The sequence below is a fragment of the Cyprinodon variegatus genome, unplaced genomic scaffold (genome assembly GCF_000732505.1).
Source record: "Cyprinodon variegatus isolate N-32 unplaced genomic scaffold, C_variegatus-1.0 Scaffold290, whole genome shotgun sequence".
Lineage (NCBI taxonomy): Eukaryota > Metazoa > Chordata > Actinopteri > Cyprinodontiformes > Cyprinodontidae > Cyprinodon > Cyprinodon variegatus.
In genome coordinates, this window is record NW_015150743.1 from 730366 (window position 1) to 754410 (window position 24045).

A 24045-nucleotide genomic window follows, 5' to 3' on the forward strand; every position below is an offset into this window, starting at 1 on the left:
AAAAATCTCTAGCCTGGCCCTAATACTCCGTCGTAGCTTTAATCAATTTAATCAGTTGTTTTTTTTTATTAGTCAGGTTAGCCAAATAAAGTTAAAATAGATTTAGTGCAGTTAGTTTGGTGGCAAAGATTACTTGACGATGGGTAGCTAAATAATTTGTGGAGAAGAACTGTTTATTTTTTGAGTAAAAAACTTTTTGCATCGACCAAAGTTATATTTTAAAGCTTTAGCTGTGTCAGAGGTGTTTTTACTAAGTAGCTGTAGTTAACTTAAGAAGAATCAAAACTTTTTAGATGTTTTATTAACATTAATGCAAAGATTTCATATATAAAGTTTTGGTATATATTAATATATGTAATTGTATAAAGTATATTCAAAGTCTTGATTTATCAATCTTTGAATAAGGGCATGCCTTAAAATGTACAAATAATTTATTTATTTTCGGATAAAAATATATTAATTTATGTAATCTTGCTTCATAAGTAATATTGATATTTTAACATTTTCAAATAGAAAATTTGCCACTTATTAATTTAATGAATATGTGGCACATTTGGCTTTTCATACACGCTTCACTTGCAATTTATCCCATTTATAGACTTCTGCTTTTGTGAAATGTTTAGATTTGGGCAAAAAATGTTGTGATCAGAATTTTCATGTTGAGGCTGTACAGCAGGATTATTTATTCATCTTGACAGCAGAACCTGTCTGATGCAGCTGTAGACACGCCTGGTAGCCACATCGCTCAAATTCAAACATGGCAACCTCTCCACGATACCTGTTGGTCCGGTCTTAATTATAACTTCATCTAGCAAGAAAAACAACAAATTCTTGACAGAAACTGCTAAGTGTTTTGCTCCATCAGAGCACTAAGCTGTTACCGCCTGGACAGAAAGTCGACTTTATCCAGGTTAGAGGAAACCAGAGTGATGCTGCTCCGGTGGCGCATTTCTCAGGTGAAAGCGGCTGTAGTGTTTCTGTGTTTAGTGCGAAGGAGCCTCTGCCTGACCCACGAAGGAGGGGAACATTTATCTTCTGTGTTTTACTGTCTTTACCTGCAGCTTGATGAACTCTAAAGATGCTGCCTTAGCAGCATAATCATTGTGAAGGAATGACAGGTGGGGGTACTTCCCTAATACTGCAGTGGATAATAGAAAGTAATAATAGGAAAATATTTTAAATGGATTCAGAATAAACCAGTATTTAATTGCAGAAAAATTTTATAGAAATAAGATATAAAAATAGTTTGTTCATAAATGCAGTGGGCTGGTTCAGGGCCTCCCCCTCTACCCTGGGCCTGAGAGAACTGAACCATTGTCTCCACATCCAGGTATGATCTATATGTTTGCTGACCAAACTGCCAAAGCTGTATTGTTCTTATCTTCAACCTACTGTCTGGTGACCTGATTCTCCAGTATGTTGAAAAATCCCCAGATTAATTACCATGTTATCAGCTAACTACAGTAGCTTGGAGAATAGCAACTCCTGCATGTCCTAAAGTTGTTCACCTAAAAGGAGCAAATGCACATCAGCCAAACTTCTGCTAATGCTGACTAAGCTCTGCACTGGTGGTGACATTAGCAATCTGCCCTGTTGGAGATCCTAAAAGCCTTTAAAAAAAATTGCAAAGCATCTGCAATTATGAAAACTACATTAACATGAAGTTGGTAGATAACTGTGTATAGGGGCAAAACCACTTCTTTTTTCTTACATATAATATCATAATATAACCGTCTGCACTGTCTTCTCTAAACAATCTGAACCACCACATTAGATTATACAGGTTTTTTTAGATGGTTGTCACCATCATGTGATCCCAGTGTGGCCACTCCCACAAAAACGCAAACAAGGAAAGCCAGGATATTCTAATCCAGAACAAACAGGATTAGATGCTTGTTTGCTTCGTAATTTGATAAAACAATCCCAGAAGGTCAATGATGGTGCGGGTTGAGGACACGCGCGTGTTGATTTAAAGGGTGTCAGTCTGATGTAGTTCATTCTGTTGTTTTATCTTTGATCTTTTCCTTTGTCTGACTTCATTACAGGGCTGGAGGGTGCAAATGTTGTGGGGAAAAAAAGGATTTCACAGCAAACTGAAAAAGATAGTCTAGCAAACACCCAATTGAGTCGATCACACAGCCACACATACGTCCCGTATGAGTCGTTCGTGCTTATGTTGCAATGTTTGTATGTTGGCCTCAATTTTGTGTTCCCTCCATTTTTTGCTGTAGAACACATATTTACAGCTACTTTATGATTCTTGGCTATCTAACATAGAAGGTTTTCATGATCAAGCAGTTTTGATGCTTTTTGTGTTGACTTAAGCCTTAAGGTATAGTGGAGGATGTTCTTTTTCTGGGTGGATCATCAAAATAAGTGGTCAATTGTTAATCATTCTAGTGATATGTTTACATAAGGCCGTCCTACATGCTCGTCTCCATTTGCACTTAGCGTGGGTGAGTCTGACTGAATCTTCTTTTGGAAAGTAAGCTTGTATGAGCGATGCAAACAGCAACTTTTAAACAGAGCATGCATAAGGAGAACTCATGCATGCTCACGCACATGTTTAATAGTACTTTCCTGTCGGGAGCGGGTACAGAGTTGTGCATGTGCATTATTTGTTGAGGAGCGGGTCTTTTCAAAAATTCGCCAAAATCTTCCATTATACCTTTAACTATAAAAATATTATTTATATGTTGGTTAACAAAACTATACAGATACAATAATTAATATTTTGTCACAATAAACCTGTTGTTGCAGATGGTTTATTAATTTAAAGTTTTCCTATGTTAGAACCACAAACATCTTTGTCTTTTAGTAATATAAAAAGAAGATAGAAAAGAAGAATTGAAAGCATATTTAGAAATATAAATGAAATGAGCATTTTAGACTGCTGCTAAATAACGACTAGGCGATTACCTGCAGAAATTACCTAACTAGTCAAACAGAATCAGCCTGTGTGTTATTAAACCTTGTTATTAATCCAACTGTTCTGAACATGAGTGAACAAGGCCAAGGAGCGAAGCAGATTAATCAGTGCAAAGCTGTGGGGAAGTTTACGCGATTCAGTTTAATGATGAAGAAAAGGATGTTACAACTGCAAATTCGCCAAGACATCATGGTCCAAGGAAAACCACAGACCACTTGGGAGACTCTTTTGAGACTCTTTTGAGTCTCCTAAGTGGGGCTAGTTGAAAGTTGCCTTTTGTGTCTCTGCTTCTGTCTCCTTGAACCCCAGTCGACCTCGGCAGATGGCCGCTCACACTGAGTCTGGTCCTGCTGAAGTTCTTCCTGTTTAAAGGGAGTTTTTCCTCTCCATTGTCGCTACAAGCATGCTTGGTGTGAGGGATTGCCTTAGTCATTGAGTTGATGAAATCAGCTGGTTTTCCTTAGATAGAAAACTTTGAGCATATCTGACTATATAATCTGGTTGAATTGTCTCTGTAATATGCCTTGTGATGACGGGTTGAACTAAATTATATTTAGTTAGCAAAACCAAGAAATGTCATTCATCAAACGAGTAGCATTAATAGGGCTGTAGAGCTAAATGAAGGTAGATCCTAGGAGAAAACCTGCTTTGGAAACGGATCATAAGGATCTAATGTCAAAAGACAAAGAGACTATGGAGGAGGTTCACCTTCAAGCAGGTCCATTAACCTTATCTATCTATCTATCTATCTGTCTGTCTGTCTGTCTGTCTGTCTGTCTGTCTGTCTGTCTGTCTGTCTGTCTGTCTGTCTTCATATTAACATTCTAGATTGGTAAGGCTGATTTTAATTCTACTTTTCCAGGTGTGGCACCATGCTGGAAGGCTACAGCCCTGTGACCCAGGCCCTGCTGGGTACTCTCTTCACCTGGGGTCTGACTGCTGCTGGAGCCGCCCTTGTCTTCATCTTCTCCAGCCGGCAGGTAAACATTATTAGCATGAAGGATTCTTTATTCAGTTGAAAGAGTTACTTATGCATAAATGCCAAACTAGAGATAACTTGAAGGTATGGAGAAATGGAGTCCTTGGCTTTCTCCATACCACACAAAATCCCTCAGCTATCAGGTTAAGCTCACTGTTTGGTATGCTAAGTCAGAATCTCCAACCGCCATTCAAACTTTTTTCCTGTGGATTAGCAGGCAACCTTCTTAGCTTCTCATATTAACACAGAGATGTCCAGACAAAGAGAGGTTTCTGAGCGCTTTAGCTCTGATTTCTGTTTAGTCTGAATCAGTTTACCTTTAACTTAATTTAACTTCACCAGGATTTCCAAGCACCATAACAAAGCAAAACCAGGCTTCTGGAGGGATTGAAAAATCTGAAATACAATACGTAGATATTCACCTAACACGAATGTTTTTCTGATGTCTTTTGGTAAATTGACAAGATGATAAAGGGCCTTGGTCTGGCAGGCAACAAACCAGTGATAAAAAATGTGGAGTCCCTTTAGACCTTTAGATGGGGAGCTCAATCAATCAATCGGCCATGACAGAACAGCCAGACAGCGGCCCTCTGTTACCAACTGACACATGACACTGGAAATTTGATCAAAGCTGCCTTAGCAAGCCTTCAATGACAGGCTAAATCCTCTAATCCAATCAGTCCAGACCTTTGACAGTTATCACTGTGTCTCAAAAGCCCCCCAGCAGTTTAATAGTTAATAACTTCCTGCTCATGTGAAATATGACTTCTTTTTTTCAAATCTTTGTTTATTAGCAAACCATGGATCAGAACTGCGGTGAAAAGAAAAAAATACATGGAAGTGCTTTGGTTACCCTTAAAACTTCAATTTCTTTGTGATTTTATATGTTAAGTAAACACAAGGTACATAGCACACCGCTGTAGAGTAAAAGCAGCATATGAAAACCGTGGCAATCATCTATCAGCCCCCTTTACTCATACCCCTTAAATGAAATTTCTGTGCAAACAATTTCCTTTTAGAATATTTGTACGATGTGCATAAACCCAGGCGTAGTGAAAAACTGACTGTACACACCAGCTTAAACACCCCACACCCCAAAGTAAAACATTGTGCTGGCAGCATCCTGCAGTGGAAATACTGCACTGAACTGGGATAAGAATGAGAGTGGTTTAGAATATGGAAACAGAGAAGTACATCGTCACGGTGCGTTCACACTGAACACATTAGATGGTATTATGTAAATGGTATATGGTAGTATAGTTGTCCCTTGGCTGTAATAAAAAGGAAGTAGGGGTAGTTAGCCAGAGCCGACCACACATCTGAAATGTACTGAGGTTGTGTGCTAAACCAGTTTTTTTTTTAAACAGTGTCGTGTCTGATGATGTGGCAATAAGAATAATTGTCTTGATGCCAAAAAGAGCCCAACAGATTTTACTTTCACTAGTGTAGCAGTATGGCAATTGCCATGTTGCTCCACTTGTTTCATGCATATAAATTGCTTTATTATAATTATGCAGGGAGTTTTACAGATTATATGGACACTGCAATGAGGAAAAACAGAAAAAAAGAGAAAAGATGAAAGAAAGAGGAGATAGAAAAGAGACAAAAACATTTTCAGTCTGCTTCATCACCTGCAACGAGATGCAAAAAGAACAGCACAACTGAAAGACATGGTACGAGACATACAATAAAGCAACACCTTGAAACTATCACTGAAGTAGTATTATTTAGTCTGACATGCACTCTGTGGTACCTGAAGATAAGAGTGTGGGCTTTCTGTATGGAAGTGAATCTCTGAGTACCTGGAACCAAAAGCACCCTACTTTTTTGGAATGCCAGCCAGAGATGTGACCAATGCTTTGTGTCATCGCTGACGCTTGGTAAAACCAGGTCTAAAACGCTGACTTGTAACCAGCCAGCAGCAGATGGTTCCCTCCATTGCTGAGACAGGGAAGCGACAGGATGTGGAACATTTGGCTGACCATGCAAATTGCTGAGGATATGTCAGGCAAAGAGCAGCACCCAAATGGAATCGGATTCGGTGTGAATCCACCATCGGAGGCTGGAGAAGACTTTACCCCAGCACTATGGCTGCTGTAAATATCCTACAAAAGGATGGTGTAGATATCAATTAGAAAGGACCAGTCAAAGTCCAGACTGAGGATCCGTGGCGAGACTTTAAAAAGTGATGTTTACAGAAGATCTAAAATAATTTGACTCAGTTTGCGTGATAGTAAGAATGTTTATTATGGTAATGGTACTTGATTAGCAAGTAGCATTAGCATCAGGCTCGTTTGTGAGGCTGAAGACGGTGACGTTTTTGTTTTATGTATTTGTTGTCTCATGCTTTTTCTATTCAATAAAAAAATTGTATTTTATACATACACATACATACATACATACATACATACATACATACATACACATATTTTATTATACTTTTAGTTTAGTTTTTTTAGGTCAGGCCCTTATGTTTTAACAATTGCTGAGCCACACCGAGAGGAATAGTGTCCAATTCATCACGTTACTCTCTGTTTTGTGTAAGCTTTATTAGACCTTCTAGAACACTCTGTCCCATTTTCTAATTAAGATAGCCCACTGATTTCATTGCCTGTCATGTTTAATTACATTTTTATGACTCTCACAGAACAGACTGATTGATTCCATCATTTGGAGAAAAAAAACAAGCTAACTCTTTAAATGGCTCTTAGTGCTGATTTACTAGATCGACTCCCTGCACAGAACTGTCCCGCCTACATTTGCACAAAAACTAATTTTGTTTCTCTTTTGTTCTTAAGATTTCTGATATATCTGATCATTTTAAAACAAATAGAACAGTGGCAGCACTGAAAGCCGCTTTGTAGCTTTTGATGTGTATAAAAAACCCAAAATGGAAGCAGCAGAGTTTGTGTAGTGTTTCACACCATCTGATATCATGACTCATTAAAAATAAAGGAATTTAAATACATGTTCGTGGTAAATATTGCTTAAAGACTGGAGCATAACTTTAATTCTCCACAATCCAACCTGGTTAGATTTCAGCATAATAAAGTGCTGGTGTCAGAATGACAGAGGAAAAAAAAAAAGGCAAAGCTTTACATTTTTGTTTGGTACCTAATCGTGATTTAAATACTTTCCAGTTTTCATTATATACTTTATGTTTATATTTTAACATTTAGATCAGCTAAATAAGAACAATACAAAAAGGAAGTGATAGAGCACTTTGAGGGTTCATCTTTTTGGATAAATTGCTTACAAGCTTTGTTTAAATTGCTAACAAGCTTTGTTTAGACCTTAAATTACCCAGGGGTTGAGTTTAGTTAACTAGCCTCTACTCTGCTGCTTCACCTACATGCTGCTAAAGCCTTTTAGCTTCCCAACTCTACTTAAAGCAGAACTAAAGAGCCTTTAATTTTGGCCAATTCTGGCTCCCCAAGTTTAGAGAAGCTGTAATGTTTTAATTGAAGGAAGACTGCATTGCCCATGAGGACAAGCGTGGTAAAGACTATGGCTAAATTAGAATTCAGGGGCTGCGTCCTCTGAAGGCTGATTACGTCATAGCGTGGCACCGAGGCCTGTTCGCATGCCAAGACTCCTCGTTATGCAGCCTACAAATGCGTCCTTCTTTTTGCCCGATTTGAAGGATGGTTCTGATGTATCCTAGCTATCCTTGGATATCCCAGGATTCATTGCGAGACCAAGCAAGACGGCTGCTCCGTGATCAGAAGGAAAAGGTTACTTGCCGCCAAACAGTGGTGAATATTGGAAGTTCAGTTTAATGTAAAACAAATATGTGAATAGTTCCCTCTGAAATGAATGAAAATAGTTTTTTAAATGGTTATTGAGTCAGATATGTGGCGGAAATGTTTGATTTATCTAAATGTTTTTATCTGTTACTGTATAAATGAGTTTGGCTGTAATTTTAGGAGAGATTCTAATATAGCTCCATTGTGGGTAATAAATCTGTTATGATTTTTATTTTTTTAATTATTATATTGCACAATTCGCCTAACTAAGTATTCTTTGTTGTTGAATATAAGAGATTTTTCATATATATATATATATATATATATATATATATATATATATATATATATATTTTTTTTTTTTTTTTTTTTTTTTTTTTTTTTTTTTTTTTTACATACATTGTTTAGATTTACTTTCTATATCATTACATTTTATTGGCTTTTATTTGTTCAGACTCTCGGTGGTTGTCACCGTTATTCCAGTCCGTATTCTCATGAGTGTAGTCTTTGCTCACTTTCCAATAAAAAAAAGGAAAAAAATTGTAAAAAGAAACATTTTTTAAAAGTCCAGTATTCAACTGCTAGGCGACAGAGGGTACGGGCGGTGAAAGCCACAGAAGGCTCGACCTGTTTGAATTCACAGCCAAAACTCTTCCGCTCTCCTTATTGAATTTTAATTCAAATTCCGCCGATATTGTGGTAAATTCCTGATCTCCCTGCTATTGGATTGAGCTAAATTTAAATTTCCAGAGGCTGTGAAAGATGAATAGCGATGAGGTAAAGCTAATTGTGGTGAAGCAATATCATATGATGATGATGAAAATAAGAAACATTGGCTTTGCACCATATTCTTGTTTAGTGAGGTAGACCTCCGTCTTTATATCGGATGGGGAAAGAGGAGGAAGTGACATCTGCTGTAAAGCTGAACATTTGTGGTTGTTTTGTGTGGCAGGGTCACTGCCAACCCCTCTTACAGTTGCTTGGTGTCAGTGACAGCTATACAGACCCCCTAGGGCCATGACAGACGTGTCCTTCTGCTAGTTGTAACTCAGCTTATAAACACAAAAGTTAGGAAATATTTTATAATGGTTGAAAAGGTACTAAATAAAAAAAAAAAAAACAGCTTAATGACCTGGAATAAGGAGCGTCTTTTAGTTTCCAGACCACGACTTTCCAAACAGTCCACTTGCTGACCTGTAGGAAAAACTGATTAAATCACCTTTTTTTATTGTATTCTTCAGGTAATAAACATTTATTTTAAACAATAGAAGAAAACAATGGTTTATTGATGTTTTTCATGACTGTATATGTGAGCCCACACAGATGAGGGGAGCCGGTCAGAAATAAATGTGGTTACCCTGGAGACCAATCTGGCATTTTATTCAAGGGCCCTTAAATTGTAAGAAAGGAACATCAGAAAGTTTTAGTGGCTTTGAATTGGTAAGGTCATTAACCCTCAGTAATACCAAACACAAGCAGCAATGAAGGAAACCTTTTTACTCACCTGACATTAAAATCTCTTTTGCATTTTAATTGTAAGGGTTTTATGTTTGTAAACAGCTTAGGATTAGAAAAAAGTAGAATATTAACAAAGACATGTTTGATATTTGGATTTTTTTTACTTTCCTCTCTATTCAGAGTTTGGTGTGCTTTAGATAAAGGATAAAAAATTAATCATTAATATTTTTTTCCAATACAAATCAGAACAGAGTGTATAAAAGATAATTCTGTATATAGAACTTAAATGAATTTATATAGGTTCAATTTTAAGTGTTATTTTCCATATTTTCAATTCAGCAGAGGTCTGCAGAGGTTTCTATGTATTTTATGTCAAAGCTTTTCAGATGGGAGTCATTTTCTAACACATATTGCTGGAATTTTTTATGTTTTTCTACAACATTTGTGAACTGCACTCATTTTTGGTTTTACCTGTAAAAGGAAAGGAAATGTACATACTTGTGTTAGTCATTGTTTTCTGCTTTTAGGCTTCTCTCAGCTGAAATTACCCTTGCTTCTGTGGCCTTTTGATTTGTTGAGATTGTGTTGCAGCCTCCTAAGTGAAATCTGAGTTGTTTTGCTACGAGGTTTCTTGCCTTTTTGGTTTCCTACATTTGGCTCTTTAGACACTTAGCAATGTTTGCCAGGTTGTCTCCACAAAGAGGTTAACTGAATGGTAGCTTTTATGCTGTCAAGGTTTCAGCACATTGATTTTATCTGACTTGTGTGCATTTTCTTTTCTGTTCTGCCCTATTCAGAAGCGGATCTTGGATGGAAGTTTGGGTTTTGCTGCCGGGGTGAGTTTGATTTCCTCTGAACCTTACAGTCACTCTTTCAGCCATACATACTTACAGCGCAGGTAGGCAGCTCCGGCTCTCTGAAGGTGTTTGATGTGTTTCATCGCAACCCGCCGAGTCTTTTTTTAAGACCCCGATAAACTCTGACACTTCCTGATGCCACATTTTATTTAATTAAATGTGAGAGTTTTCCTGGAAGCTGAACCTAGCCTTATCATGTACAGAGGTTTTATGCTGCAAATGGAAAAAAAAATATTGATTATTTCTTACAGGGAAATATTTTGCAGTTACAAATCTGAACTGATAATAGATTATCATGCTCTATTCAGTTAACAAAAATGCCATTCTAAAGGTTTTACTTATGATTTTTTTAAAAATGAATTTAAACTATGACTTGAAATACAGCTTATGTTGTTCTTTTATAGAAGAAAAAGAAAGAACCTGTTTTTCTACAGCATAATCACCAACTTTGTATCCGCAGTAAATGCTCGATCCTCCTACTGTCACATTTTTGTTGTAGAAATAAGAGAGTTTATTAGAAAAGCTACAGGTACCAAGTGCTTTTTTTCATATTTAACATCTGATTTTTAAAGATTCAGAATAAGGGCTGAAAAAAAGTGCATGTGCAATTTCTTGCACTTGGTGCTGCCCAAATGTTAAGGAATGCTCCTACTAAAATTGTATTATGTTTTATACAGGCAGTTTGAGAGTGTTCATAAAATAAAGACAAGGTTCTAAGCCATATGGTCAGAGGTGATAGGGACAACAAATATTCAAAAGACGTTAAAACTAATAATTTATGACGTTTATAGTTACAAAGATAAACTATTTATAAGATCTATGAATGGAGTTTAAAAAAAAGATGAAAATAAATGATAAAAAAGTTAAATATGAAAAATTAAATGGTATGAGAACCTTTTGTCTATTTATTGAACCCCCCCCAAACTAAAACCAACAGAAGGATGAGACTGCAATAAATTATAACATTTCTGCAATTTTCCAAAGCATTTGCTTCTAGAAGAGTCTTTTTAATTTGAAAATATTTATTAAAGGATTTTAAATGAACAAACTACATGGTTACAGACTCTAAATCCAGCCTCCCAAATGACTTCCAAATGATATGGGACGGTGCTGGTGTGTCTAACCAAAAAGGAATCCAGTTCTGGTAAACAAACTACATGGTTACAGACTCTAAATCCAGCCTCCCAAATGACTTCCAAATGATATGGGACTGTGCTGGTGTGTCTAACCAAAAATGAATCCAGTTCTGGTAAAACTGAAATGCCACCCCTCAATATTCTAATTAATTACCTGGTAATTACAGGTTCAGATAGTTGATGAGCTAAACCTAAAACTAAATGATTATAGCCAGTCTTCCCTTTAGAATCATATTGCCTTTTTGGTTTCCTACATTTTTACTTGTTTTACCTCTGTTTTGGTTTTTAAGGTGAACAGATTAATTCCAGTATTTTGCTAGAGTTCCTTTATAAGCTAAAAACCTACCCAATAAGCACATAGTCCCTATTTAACTTGCATGTATTTTTACTTGACTATTTCTTTCATATGTATAATATTTCATGTTTTTCACTATTTTCAGTTTGTAAATTGCATTTGACAATGTCAATTGCATTTGACATTGGTAAAGCTGTTATAACATTATACATTGCATCTTTTTTTAAAATATTGTTTTCTTTTCAGCTTGTATTTATTGTTTTGATTGATCTGAAAAGGTTTTAGGACTCATCAGGAGGTAAAAGTACATGAAAGGTTCACGTGATATTTCCCATTACAAACACAATCATGACTTTGTACGTGAGAAGGCTGGTAAAATATACAATTTATTGTTGCAATGAAGCTTTCCCGTCAAAGTGGTTACCTTTCACTTCAGCTTTGCTTTATGCACCAGGAAACTGGCTGACTTCAGCATTTGGCTTGTTTAGTGAACAAAATCCAACCAGTCAACCTATTATCACTGAGGGTCTGGAGTGCAGATGGGAAAAGGATGGAGAAAGATCAGTGTGACCTTCATGTTATTTAAGAAACTAACAAACAAACAAACAAAAACAGTCTTTACAAGCTGGAGATAGATTGAAGGTCAAAAAGATAAGGATGTCCTTACAGTAAATACAGAACATATTTATAGTATTAAAAGGTGCAGTTGGTGATTTAAAAAAAGTTAGATTTTTTTTATTAGCTAAAACAGATAAACAGACAAAATTCTCGTGACCATCCGCCGAAGTTCTCGCAACTTCTTGAATAGGCTCCTCCTTGCGCTTAGGTGGGAAACTGCTTTGTGTCCCTAAAAATTCCAGCTTAACTGGTTTGCGACCAGACCCAAGCGACATTAGATGTGTGCGGTTGCAGAAGTCTAATCAGCCCTTAAAGCATATCATTTATTTTCCATCCCTGAATGTACCATAGCTGTTTGTTTGTTTATCAGAAAGGGGGAGGAACATGTATGTAGTATGTATTGCTTGTTTAAATTTTCAGACTAAAGGCTGATTTATACTTCGAAACTAGGTTGTATGCGTAGGGGTCGCAGTGAATGCAAAGACGTCCCCGCCCCCTCGGCAGACACTCTGCTACACCTCCCCCAAATTGCAGGTGACTGCAGACAGGAGGCTGGCTTGTTTTGTTTTTATGACCGCAATTATGAAAAACCACTCGTGAAGTTTGACCAGCTAGAAGAGCGAGGTGCACGAGAACGCTGGGACCCTTTTTCCACCTGGATCCCTGCTCTTTTTTGCCATCATATCCCTCCGTTGTCGGACAAACTTGCCCCCACTTCCTCACCGCCTCGGCCGTATCTAGACCCATAACGAATTGAGCATAAATCAAAAATGTCTGCGCCAAGCTCACTGCGACACACTGCTATGGGGAGTATAACCAGCCCTTAAGTTCACAGTTTTCTGAAAATTCCCTACTGCAGCTTCAATGCATATTTTTGTTGGTAATTCTTTAGACCTTGATAAAGGACACCAGATCGGAAAACTGTTCTTACTTAAGCCTATTTCAGTTTAACTTTAATATTTAACTAAGATAGTGGCTTAAAAAAATCAATCTCATTTCTGTTCCAAATGTAAATAGATAAAGGTCATTGTCCTGGATTTCATCCATGTGTCCCTTCTCCAGCACAGCTGAGTCAGACGACTTCATGGGTCCTCAACATGTCTTCACAATCTAGAGGCTATTGACTCAGTCATTTGATTGAGGTCTGTTGAGCGAGGAGACAGCCAAAACGCACAGTACTAAATGAGTTGTATTTATAGCAAATATTTAAAACATTTTATTTTTCATTCTAAGGTTTGACATGATAACTGTGACTTTATTTAGTTGTAAGCTGTGTGTTTTGCCTGTTGGTTTATTTTTTTGCCTTCCTCCTCTGCCTGAATGGTTTGAGACTGAAGGCTGGCCATTTTATTTCCAGCTCTGATTATCCATCCTGTTTGTGCTGGAATGTAAAGCACAATCAGCAGCAGCAGCAGCATCATCCAGGTGCTGCTAATCAATTACACTCTATTACCTGACTCATCAGTAAATCCAGTGCACTTACACATTTAGTAGTTTAGAGCTTTATCTCCAGGACTGAACGCCCCCGGCTCTATCCCCACTGATTTAGCACTTGCTTAGATGCCTGAAGAATATTTTATTACAAGTTGCTTGTTATTCTTTTCTGTTTAGTATAATGCATACTATGAAAACAACGGCAATTGGGAAGGAATCATCCCGTTGATCAAATAAATGAAGGATTGACCAATGTACAAAAGGTTGAAACCACTGAGCAAACAATGGAACAGGCTGCAGAAAACTTGCCAATGATAAACAGCCAACCAAGAGGGTTTTATTTGGTATAAATGGGCTTAATAAACAAATAACTTTTAATAAACCAATAACCTTTAATAACACAGTAAAAACTATATATATAAATATATATTTATATGCTAAAGTTTGGTTTCTGAAGGACTGAAATAGATTATGGATTATGTCCACACTACTATAAATTGATTTAAGGCAAGGCAAGCTAACTGATATAGCAGATTTCAGTGGCAAGACAAAATCCAAAATGTCGTACAGGAGGAAACAAAAAAGAAAAAGAAAACTACATTGCAATGGCATAGAGGCAAAACAAATGATTGAAAAGAATACAAGTTAATCATTATAATCAGATGTATGTATGTTTATGTATATATGTATTTATTCTGGATTTACATCTTTTACAGAGTTTGTTACAGAATTTGTGGAACATACCACCTAAACCCTGTTTTATGCTGTTTGGTTCTGGTTCTGGGTATTCAGAGACGACTTCAGACAGAAGACCTCAGAGGTCTCGGGGTTGATCCACTGACAGCAAGCCTGTAATGTATTTTGGAGCCAAGCCTTCCAGTGATTTATAGACTAACACAAGAATTTTAAGGTAGATTCTCTGTGAGATTCTTAGTGAGGATGCCAGCAGCAGCATTCTAGATCCACTGCAGCTGTCGGACCTATTTTTTGGGGTAGACATGGCAACATTTCTGCAGAAGCGCAACCACTGAAGGCTCAACTGAAACATTACTCACTAAATCCGGAAAACATGTTTTTTAGACTTTGATTTAAATAAATAGATAATATCGTATGTAAACATATAAAAAACAAACCAAAAAGCATAAATATGGATCGCAATTCAGACTGAAAGTATATCAATATGAAAAATGTAAGAATAAATTACAATTAACCATAGTTATCAATCATGTATTTTGGTATTTATATATTCACTTATCTCCTGTCTGGATGTTAGCATCCAGGTCCTTCACTAAACTGCACCCCCAGGAGTCATGACAAACACACATGTTCACAATCTTTTATCTTTATAAGGACTTTTCCTTGAATTCTATTAATTTTTCATTCATTTAAAATGCCTAACCCTGGCCACAACCCTTAACATAACTGTTATCAGTACATACCTCACCTTAAATCTAATCTAAACTTTATGCAATCCTTTAAACTAAACTAAACTTCCTTCCAAAAAGTTTTACAAAGACAGAAAGGACCAGGGGAATGTTCTTTCTCTTTGTTAGTTAAGGCATTCGAACCTTCATCTCACAGCAGCTTAAACAAGCCCATTAACACATTCTGACACATTCAATCACATGGGCGCAAACAGGATTGATTACAAATGGAAACTCATGCACACAGACTTCAGAGAAAGGAAAAAACAGCTTTTCTCACCCTACATTATCACGTCATGTTGTGTCAGAGCACACTGTCCCTTAGCTGTGAAGCCTAATGACCTATGATTAATTTCTACATAGACCTTTTTTTCTTTTACTCCTCTTTCTAGCTTATTTTTCTTTACCTTATTGTTAAACTCCTGACAATGTCTAATGTTAGGAAGTGGGGATGTAGCAGCATCTGCAAAACTAAGCAAAACTGTTTTTCAAAAAGTTTTTCAAGCGTATCTGAACCAGAGGTTTACAGTTAACTGACAACCAACTCAACAGCAGACATTTTGCTTAAGCCATGAAAAAAAAAAAAAAAGAATAAAAAAACAATGTGGGCATGATATCCACTGCAAGCCAACCTAAAAACCCAACTTTCTTTGATTAGGTACTTGAACTGTAAGAATTCTGTCAATATCTTTTATCACCGTCTCCTTCTAGGATGTTTATTCCTTTAATAATTAATTCTTCAGAGTATTAATGCCTTCAGCTGGCTTTTTTTTGGTCTGATAAATCCTGTAGATAAATCCCCCAGCAGGCACTGTTCTTAGGTGTGGATCCCCAGTCTTTCAGTTGTTACAACATAAAAAAACGGACTTTAAGAGAAAACGGTCTTTTTAAAATGTCAAGACCAAGGATGCCTAAACTTCTTTACTGATAGGACCAAACTGAAAATTTCTTTAAAGCTTGCCAAATGCAATAATATAAAATCAAATACAATTGTTAGTAAATTCAGTATATTTTTTTTAATAAAAGTATTAAACCTTCTTTATTTAATAGGGGATATTATAGAACATAAGGTCTTATGAATATATCTCCTATATATGACCTTTTAAAACAAATATCTAAAATTTTATTACAATTACATGTAGTATAAAATGCTTCAAAGTGGTTTTTGGACATCAAAACAACTTATTGAAGCTACTGCAAAATGTGAAGCTGTTCTCTGGCTTTTATTCGTTTCTCCATATCATGTTTCGGCTGGCTGTGTGTTCTGTAGGTGTCAATCGTAGTGCTTCTTATTCGCTTGTTAAGGTTCATTACACTGAAGGTCTGCTCATAAACATAAGTGGTGCTGAACAAAGATAACATTACATTTGCATGTTTCTTAATGCTTGGCCAGCCTTCAGGGGAGACATGTTGCAGCAACATGACTTATTCCTTAGCTCGGTTAGCTCTATCTGAATATGATCAGGAAAACTGATGTTGAAAGGCGAAAAAAAAAAACCTGCTCGATGTCACCTCCATGTTTCCAAAAATTTGACCCCTTTCAGATAAGGGAAAAGGGAAAGATGTCCTAAGAACAAGTGCAATGTCTGCTTAGACTTTATCCAAATGTCACCAGATGAAATATTGTTTCATAAATAAATAATAGAAATATAAACAACTGCTACCTGGAGTGCCTAGCTGTCTGGTTCTGAAGGGTCTCCTTTACTCTAAGTTGTACAGGTGATTAATATAGCTGTATCGGGGGGCTTTCTGTGGTGCGGTATAGAAAACAAAAAAATAGCGTGTGGTGTAAGTATACACTGGGCTTTTGTTTCCAAGTTTGACATTAAACTTGGAAACAAAGTCCATTGGATTGTTTTTTTTTTACTTTTTTGGAGTCAGTATGAACTGGATGACTGAGAATCTTCATCAGCATCATGTTTCTCGGTCAAATGGCACTGCACACCACTCGAAACCTGCCATACTAACAGAGATGGAGGTGGAAACATCATGGTGTGGGGCTGTTTTACAGCATATAGTAACGGCAAACTTCAGATAATTGAAGGAAGAATGAATGAAAAGATGTGCAGAGACATCTGCTGCCGTCAACCAGGAAGTAACTAAAGTTCAGAGTTAATAGAAGAGGCCCTCTCTTGTGTGGAAGAATCGACCAAAATCACAACTGAGCAATGCATGCAACTAATTTCTCCATACAGGAGGCCTCTTGAAGCTGTCATTGCCAACAAAGGCTTTTGTACAAGGTATTAAATATATTTCAGAAAGTGTGTTTAATACCTCTTCCCTGTGCCATTCTATACATTTATATGTATGCAAGTGTACAGTATATGCTTGTATATATGTATGTATGTGTGTGTATGTATATATATATATATATATATATATATATATATATATATATATATATATATTATGTGCTAAAAACTTATTTCTGTCTTAAGTGTTGCCACTTATAAATCATCTTACAGGAACACCTGTGTCATTTCTAAACAACAAAAGGTCAATATCCATTACCATCCATACCATTTTCTCTGAGATTGCTGCAAAGGCAGCTGAACTAAATCTGGACCTGATTTGATTTTAAAAAGAAAAGTTTTTTCATATCCTCCTAAGTCACACATACTGCTAGGGTAGTTAAGTTTTTCAATGCTATATAATTTAATGTGGATGTATCAAAAACGTCTATTTGGTAGATCTTTGTGTTTGATATAAATTATTGCAACACTCGTCTGACTCATTAGAAAAGGGTGCAGAGATGTTTTCTACGGTACTAACCGTTGCAGGTTCTATATAACTACCTCTGGTATTAATGAAACAAAGCATCAAACAAAGATGTGGGATACCTTAATAATACACTCTTGAGGGGCTTTTAGAAAGTGCCTATTTGGTCACATTTTTTTGGATTATAAAGCATTATGTGTTACAATATCTATTTCTCACCAAATGACCTCAGTCCCCTGCTGCCACAGTGTGTGTCCAGAATATCCATAAGTGGTTAAGATTAAGCCCACAGAGCAGGCAACCACCTAGAAGTTCTTTTTGACTAAAAGTTGAACCTATAGTATGAAATAAAGCCTATTAATAAATCCATATAGGTCTGTACCACGATAAAAATATCTATAAAGCAGTAGATGGTCTTGGCCCAAACTACATAGCACTGTTGCTGATCATGTATGACCATAGTAGACTCCTGAGGTTATTTGAGTCGTCTTTACTTGCTGTTCCCAGTACAAAAATTAAACAATGGTAGCCAATATTTGGAACAACACTTTGTAAGCCTGTACAGAAGTATTGGCTTAAGTCAGTGGTTCTCAAACTTTTTCTGTCATTCCCCACTTTGGACAAGGGGGAATTTTCAAGCCCCNTCAAACTTTTGGTGTCGATCATTCGATTTCATCCTGGACACTACAGAAAATGGGCTTAAAGTGTAAAAAACCGAACTTCTCCTTTAATATAGCTGTATCGGGGGGGCTTTCTGTGGTGCGGTATCTACCTGCCTAGAAAACAAAAAAATAGTGTGTGGTGTATGTATACACTGGTCTTTATTTCCAAGTTTGACTTTAAACTTGGAAACAAAGTCCAGTTGATTTTTTTTAAAAACTTTTTTGGAGTCAATATGAACTGGATGACTGAGAATCTTAATCAGCATTATGTTTCTCCGTCAAATGGCACTGCACACCACTCGAAACCCGCCATACTAACAGAGATGGAGGTGGAAATCATGGTGTGGGGCTGTTTTACAGCATATAGTAACGGCCAACTTCAGATAATTGAAGGAAGAATGAATGAAAAGATGTGCAGAGACATCTGCTGCCGTCAACCAGGAAGTAACTAAAGTTCAGAGTTAATAGAAGAGGCCCTCTCTTGTGTGGAAGAATCGAACAAAATCACAACTGAGCAATGCATGCAACTAATTTCTCCATACAGGAGGCCTCTTGAAGCTGTCATTGCCAACAAAGGCTTTTGTACAAGGTATTAAATATATTTCAGAAAGTGTGTTTAATACCTCTTCCCTGTGCCATTCTATACATTTATATGTATGCAAGTGTACAGTATATGCTTGTATATATGTATGTATGTGTGTGTATGTATATATATATATATATATATATATATATATATATATATATATATATATATTATGTGCTAAAAACTTATTTCTGTCTTAAGTGTTGCCACTTATAAATCATCTTACAGGAACACCTGTGTCATTTCTAAACAACAAAAGGTCAATATCCATTACCATCCATACCATTTTCTCTGAGATTGCTGCAAAGGCAGCTGAACTAAATCTGGACCTGATTTGATTTTAAAAAGAAAAGTTTTTTCATATCCTCCTAAGTCACACATACTGCTAGGGTAGTTAAGTTTTTCAATGCTATATAATTTAATGTGGATGTATCAAAAACGTCTATTTGGTAGATCTTTGTGTTTGATATAAATGATTGCAACACTCGTCTGACTCATTAGAAAAGGGTGCAGAGATGTTTTCTACGGTACTAACCGTTGCAGGTTCTATATAACTACCTCTGGTATTAATGAAACAAAGCATCAAACAAAGATGTGGGATACCTTAATAATACACTCTTGAGGGGCTTTTAGAAAGTGCCTATTTGGTCACATTTTTTTGGATTATAAAGCATTATGTGTTACAATATCTATTTCTCACCAAATGACCTCAGTCCCCTGCTGCCACAGTGTGTGTCCAGAATATCCATAAGTGGTTAAGATTAAGCCCACAGAGCAGGCAACAACCTAGAAGTTCTTTTTGACTAAAAGTTGAACCTATAGTATGAAATAAAGCCTATTAATAAATCCATATAGGTCTGTACCACGATAAAAATATCTATAAAGCAGTAGATGGTCTTGGCCCAAACTACATAGCACTGTTGCTGATCATGTATGACCATAGTAGACTCCTGAGGTTATTTGAGTCGTCTTTACTTGCTGTTCCCAGTACAAAAATTAAACAATGGTAGCCAATATTTGGAACAACACTTTGTAAGCCTGTACAGAAGTATTGGCTTAAGTTAAGACATGTTAAATACTTTTTCACATCAATATACTGTACTTGGTGTGTATCCATATTCTGCGTAGGATGCGCTTTTCAAAATAACACCAATATGACTTGAGAGGGTAGGATCTGTCGCTGAATAAGACATGTGACCTAAAGTACTCCTTTACTGCAGTCTGAGCGCCTATTAAGCATGAGAGCTAAACCTAACTTTTGCTGTAAGGCAAAAAACGGATGGCAATTACCCGATCGGTTCTCTGGTGTAGGATTTAATCTTGAGGCCTTTATATGTAACTCAATTACTTCTTAATCTGATGGTCCAAAGTGGTCAGCTATGAGATTCCAAAACACAAAGGGAGACCATTTCATTTTGTGACAGTAAATTCTTGTGAATTGTTTCAGCAATGCTAAAGCTTGAAGTTACAGGTCTTTTAATGGATTACACTGAGGATGCAAAAGTTCAGCCAAATGCAACAGATTGACCAATATTTTTTAAAATGTGTGTTTACAGAACAGCAGGAAGCAACCAGCAGTGAATCATGAATCCTGGACATGAGAGAGCTACGATAGTGGATGGGCAGGAACTTTTGGCTGAGAAAAATTTTGAAAAAAAAAGCAGTGTCTCAGAATCAGTAGGAAAGCGGGGAAACAGAATTTCAGCTCCTTAGTATAGCTGGCTAATGACAGAGGGGTGATATCACTGTGGACTGATAAAGTGTGAATATGAATTCTTAGTTTAATGTGAGGGTTTGATCCAACTGAGCTACAGACACAAGGTTAAGCGAATCCAGGAAACAGAAACAGGATTATCTTTTCAGCTAACTAAGCAAGGTAGGGATGCTGGAAATTTGGCTTTCGATAATCTGGCACTTTTCTCAATCAGAGAGCAATATGTAAGGCCAGATCAACAGATGTGAATAGATTGCAAGGAGGGGGAACACATTGGGAAACTATGATTGCTGCAAATTACCCAGAGTGGTTCAAACACAGACAGGGGTAATGCAGACTAACAGGCCAGAATCATAACATGTTTAACCAGTGGCTAAAGGTCACACAGTGCTGCTTTAATCCTATGCTTCAATCTATTCGGTGTGCCCTTCTGTGTGAGTTATTAGTTACAATGCTTTATGCTCTGATATGATATATCATTCATATTTTGTCGTTATTTATCTCAATTGGTTTGCTTTTCCTGTGAAGTAAATTATGATTAACATATAAACACCAATGGCAAAACTTGGCCGATGATATTATTTTTTCCCCCAAATAGTACACTTGTCAAACCTCTCACATGCTTTCATTTTTAAAAATCTTTATTTGGTTTATGTTAATCTAATCCCTATTTGACAGCTATAAGTGTTTTGGAGTGAAATAGATTTTATGTAAACAAGTCCAAATGGTAAAATAGCAATGCAAAAGTTCTTTACCTTATTTTTTATTAAGATGCTATATGATATAATATACAAGATTATATGAAAACTTGAGCGTTGAATTTCAAAAATATGAAGCCTCTTCGCAGCACTCAATGCAGCTCCAGCAGATTCCAAAATAGCTTCTTCACCACCGCCATTAGACAGCTGAATGTTGAAAAAACTCTAGGGCTACGTTCACACCGCAGCCTGAAGTGAACCAAATCTGATTCTTTTGCCCATGTGCGACCTGGATCTGATCTTTTCATGACAGTCTGAACAACACAGATCCGATTTCTTCCAATCCGACCCACGCCACTTGGCTATGTGGTCCTGAATCCGATACAAATCTGATCTTTTCAAATGTGACCTGTGTCTGAACGCCCAGGTCGGATTCATCCAACCTGAATGTCATTAATACCCGACAAAGGTCAATATTCTGCGTCTTGTTACGCAGAAGCTGCAAGAAAAACAACAACAATGGCAGATGATGATGCGGAGAGCTGTATTTATGTTTAACTATATTGAAAAGATTGAGTTTTTATGGTCGTAAAAGACTGCCAGATGACTGCTTTGCATACACTGCTTTGCATACACTCTGTGTATATAAAATTACAGTAAATGTTGTCTAATTCTAAATATAAGTATTTAGGAACATGGTTTTTAATGCATTATAAAAAATTTTGACACCAGATTTGGAGGGTGGAATTTATTTAGATCTTGTCCACAGCCCATTTCATACAAGAAATATACTACTAAGAACTAATTCAGTATAAACTGAATCTGTGCCAACAAACAAAAGAATAACAAAAGCTTCAGCCATAAACAGCTGACTGTGCAAGGCTGCTTTTGGAAGTGACACTTCAAGCTGCCCTGTGTTTTATTTGAATGGATCCCTGCCATGCCACTATGTGTTAAATTACAGCAGAAGCTTTGTAGTCAAATCACTGACATCAGTCTGGCAAAACAGCAGGGTTCAGTTTATCCGCCCATGTCAAGTACTGTTTTATTACGAAATCTATGGTGTATAAAAAGTGATACCAAGAGACAACATCTCAAAGATGCAGAAATCAATTCTGTATTTCAATTGCTAAGTACCTAAACAAAATACAATCATACAGTTTTTTTTGTTTGTTTTTTTAACACTGGTCTGTCTTGAAAGCATTGTGCTTATTTACCTTTATTACTGACCATTAGAAATGAACCGCTGGCTAAAAGTCATAGTTTCTTTGAGAGCATGTGGCTCTCATGGTTGGGTTAAAAACTATGTTTACCTACAAGTGTTGGTGCAATCAGCTTTTCTATATTACCAAGTCAATGACTAATATTTATATTGTCCACTTAAAACATATTGGAAATATTAGAACCAATGTTATTTCCCATACACATAAAATACAGATTACAGTCTATTTAAATAAATCTCTAAAAAATGGGAGTTGGGTAATAGAACAGCTCAGTAGGAATTCCATTCTGATTCATGGTTTAATTTGGTTTATGGGATGTAGAAAAGATTTTATCTATTTAAAAAAAAGATATTTAAAGAATCTATATTTTAAAGTAGTTTAGACTAGAATGAAAATAAAAATATCCTTAACTTCAGTTGGCAAACGTAGGTGTAATAACATAAGAATAACACAACCGTGATATTTTAGCACAAGGTAATTTATAACAAATAAGGAATAAAGAGGGTGTACAATTTTTTTTTTCTATTTTAAAGTATTGGAGAAATTTTCCATTCTTATGCAACTAAGTGCTGTCAGCAAGTCTGAAAAGAAAATGTTTGCATTCTCCATCATACAATAATGACTTCTTGTCCCACTTCCATACAAGATTTAAAAATACAGTTAAAGGTTATAAAATGTTGTGTTGATCAAGCTGAGTAAATCCAGCCTGACTTCAGCCTGCAGGCATTAAGCCTGACCAGCCAACACACTATAAATGTGGGATTGAGCCCCCACCCCCCAAAAAATCTGACATGAATGAATATTTCATTTAGGTATTACTTCTAGATGCAATAAATTCATCAGGCTCACACCACTGTACTGACTTTGCATATAGAAAATTGCTTATTTTCTCCATGTTATTCAGGAGAATGCATTCTATGTATAGTGGGTAAGATGAGAATTGAACACCCAACCATTTTCCAAAACTAATGAAGAATTCATGCAACTGATATTCAATTTTTATCAGTTGTCAGTAGCAACCCCAGTTTCCATTAAAAATGTTTATTTAATAATATGAAATAAACTAGGTAAAATATTTTAAAAACACACAAAAAAGGAGGTGGAAACGGACATGGAGAGCCAAGACATTAGCTGAAATCTATAGGTGAACAGAAGGCCATTCTGGCCCTTGTGTGTTGTTTGGATTTAAAGCACTAAACATCATTAATAGTAATTGCCTCTTTAATGTGAGAAATCTAAAAGTCAACTACATTAAAAGTAATTGCTTTCATGGCCGTAACTACCATTTAGGACTAGGAAGTCATGTCTTTCATTTATGAATTTATTTATTGCTTAAATTAAGATATAGACTAATTGTTTAGGATGATGTAGGATGATCTATTTAGTTTCTGCGCAGAAACAAAATAGATCATCTGGTTCATTATCCAAATAATTATTATTGTAAATACTTTCCTGTGGTAACTTGCCTTTATTTCAAGAATCACCATGGTCCTTCAAAATGCCCCAGAGTGCTTAATTTTTTATTTCGGCTGTTGTAATGTTGTAGACTCCTACGTTTTTTTTTTTAT

The 24045-nt window shown here is 36.3% G+C and overlaps 1 protein-coding gene across 2 annotated transcripts in view; it reads left to right on the forward strand.

Annotated features, from left to right (window-relative positions):
* The window catches only part of slc39a11 (solute carrier family 39 member 11), a 230199-nt gene that overhangs the window by 3382 nt on the left and 202772 nt on the right, over positions 1-24045 (forward strand). For both annotated transcript variants that reach the window (XM_015383625.1, XM_015383626.1), the window contains exons 2-3: positions 3792-3909; positions 9910-9948. In XM_015383625.1, coding sequence (XP_015239111.1) covers positions 3802-3909; positions 9910-9948 — 147 coding nt within the window. In that variant the 5' untranslated portion in view covers positions 3792-3801. The remainder of the gene's footprint in view (positions 1-3791; positions 3910-9909; positions 9949-24045) is intronic.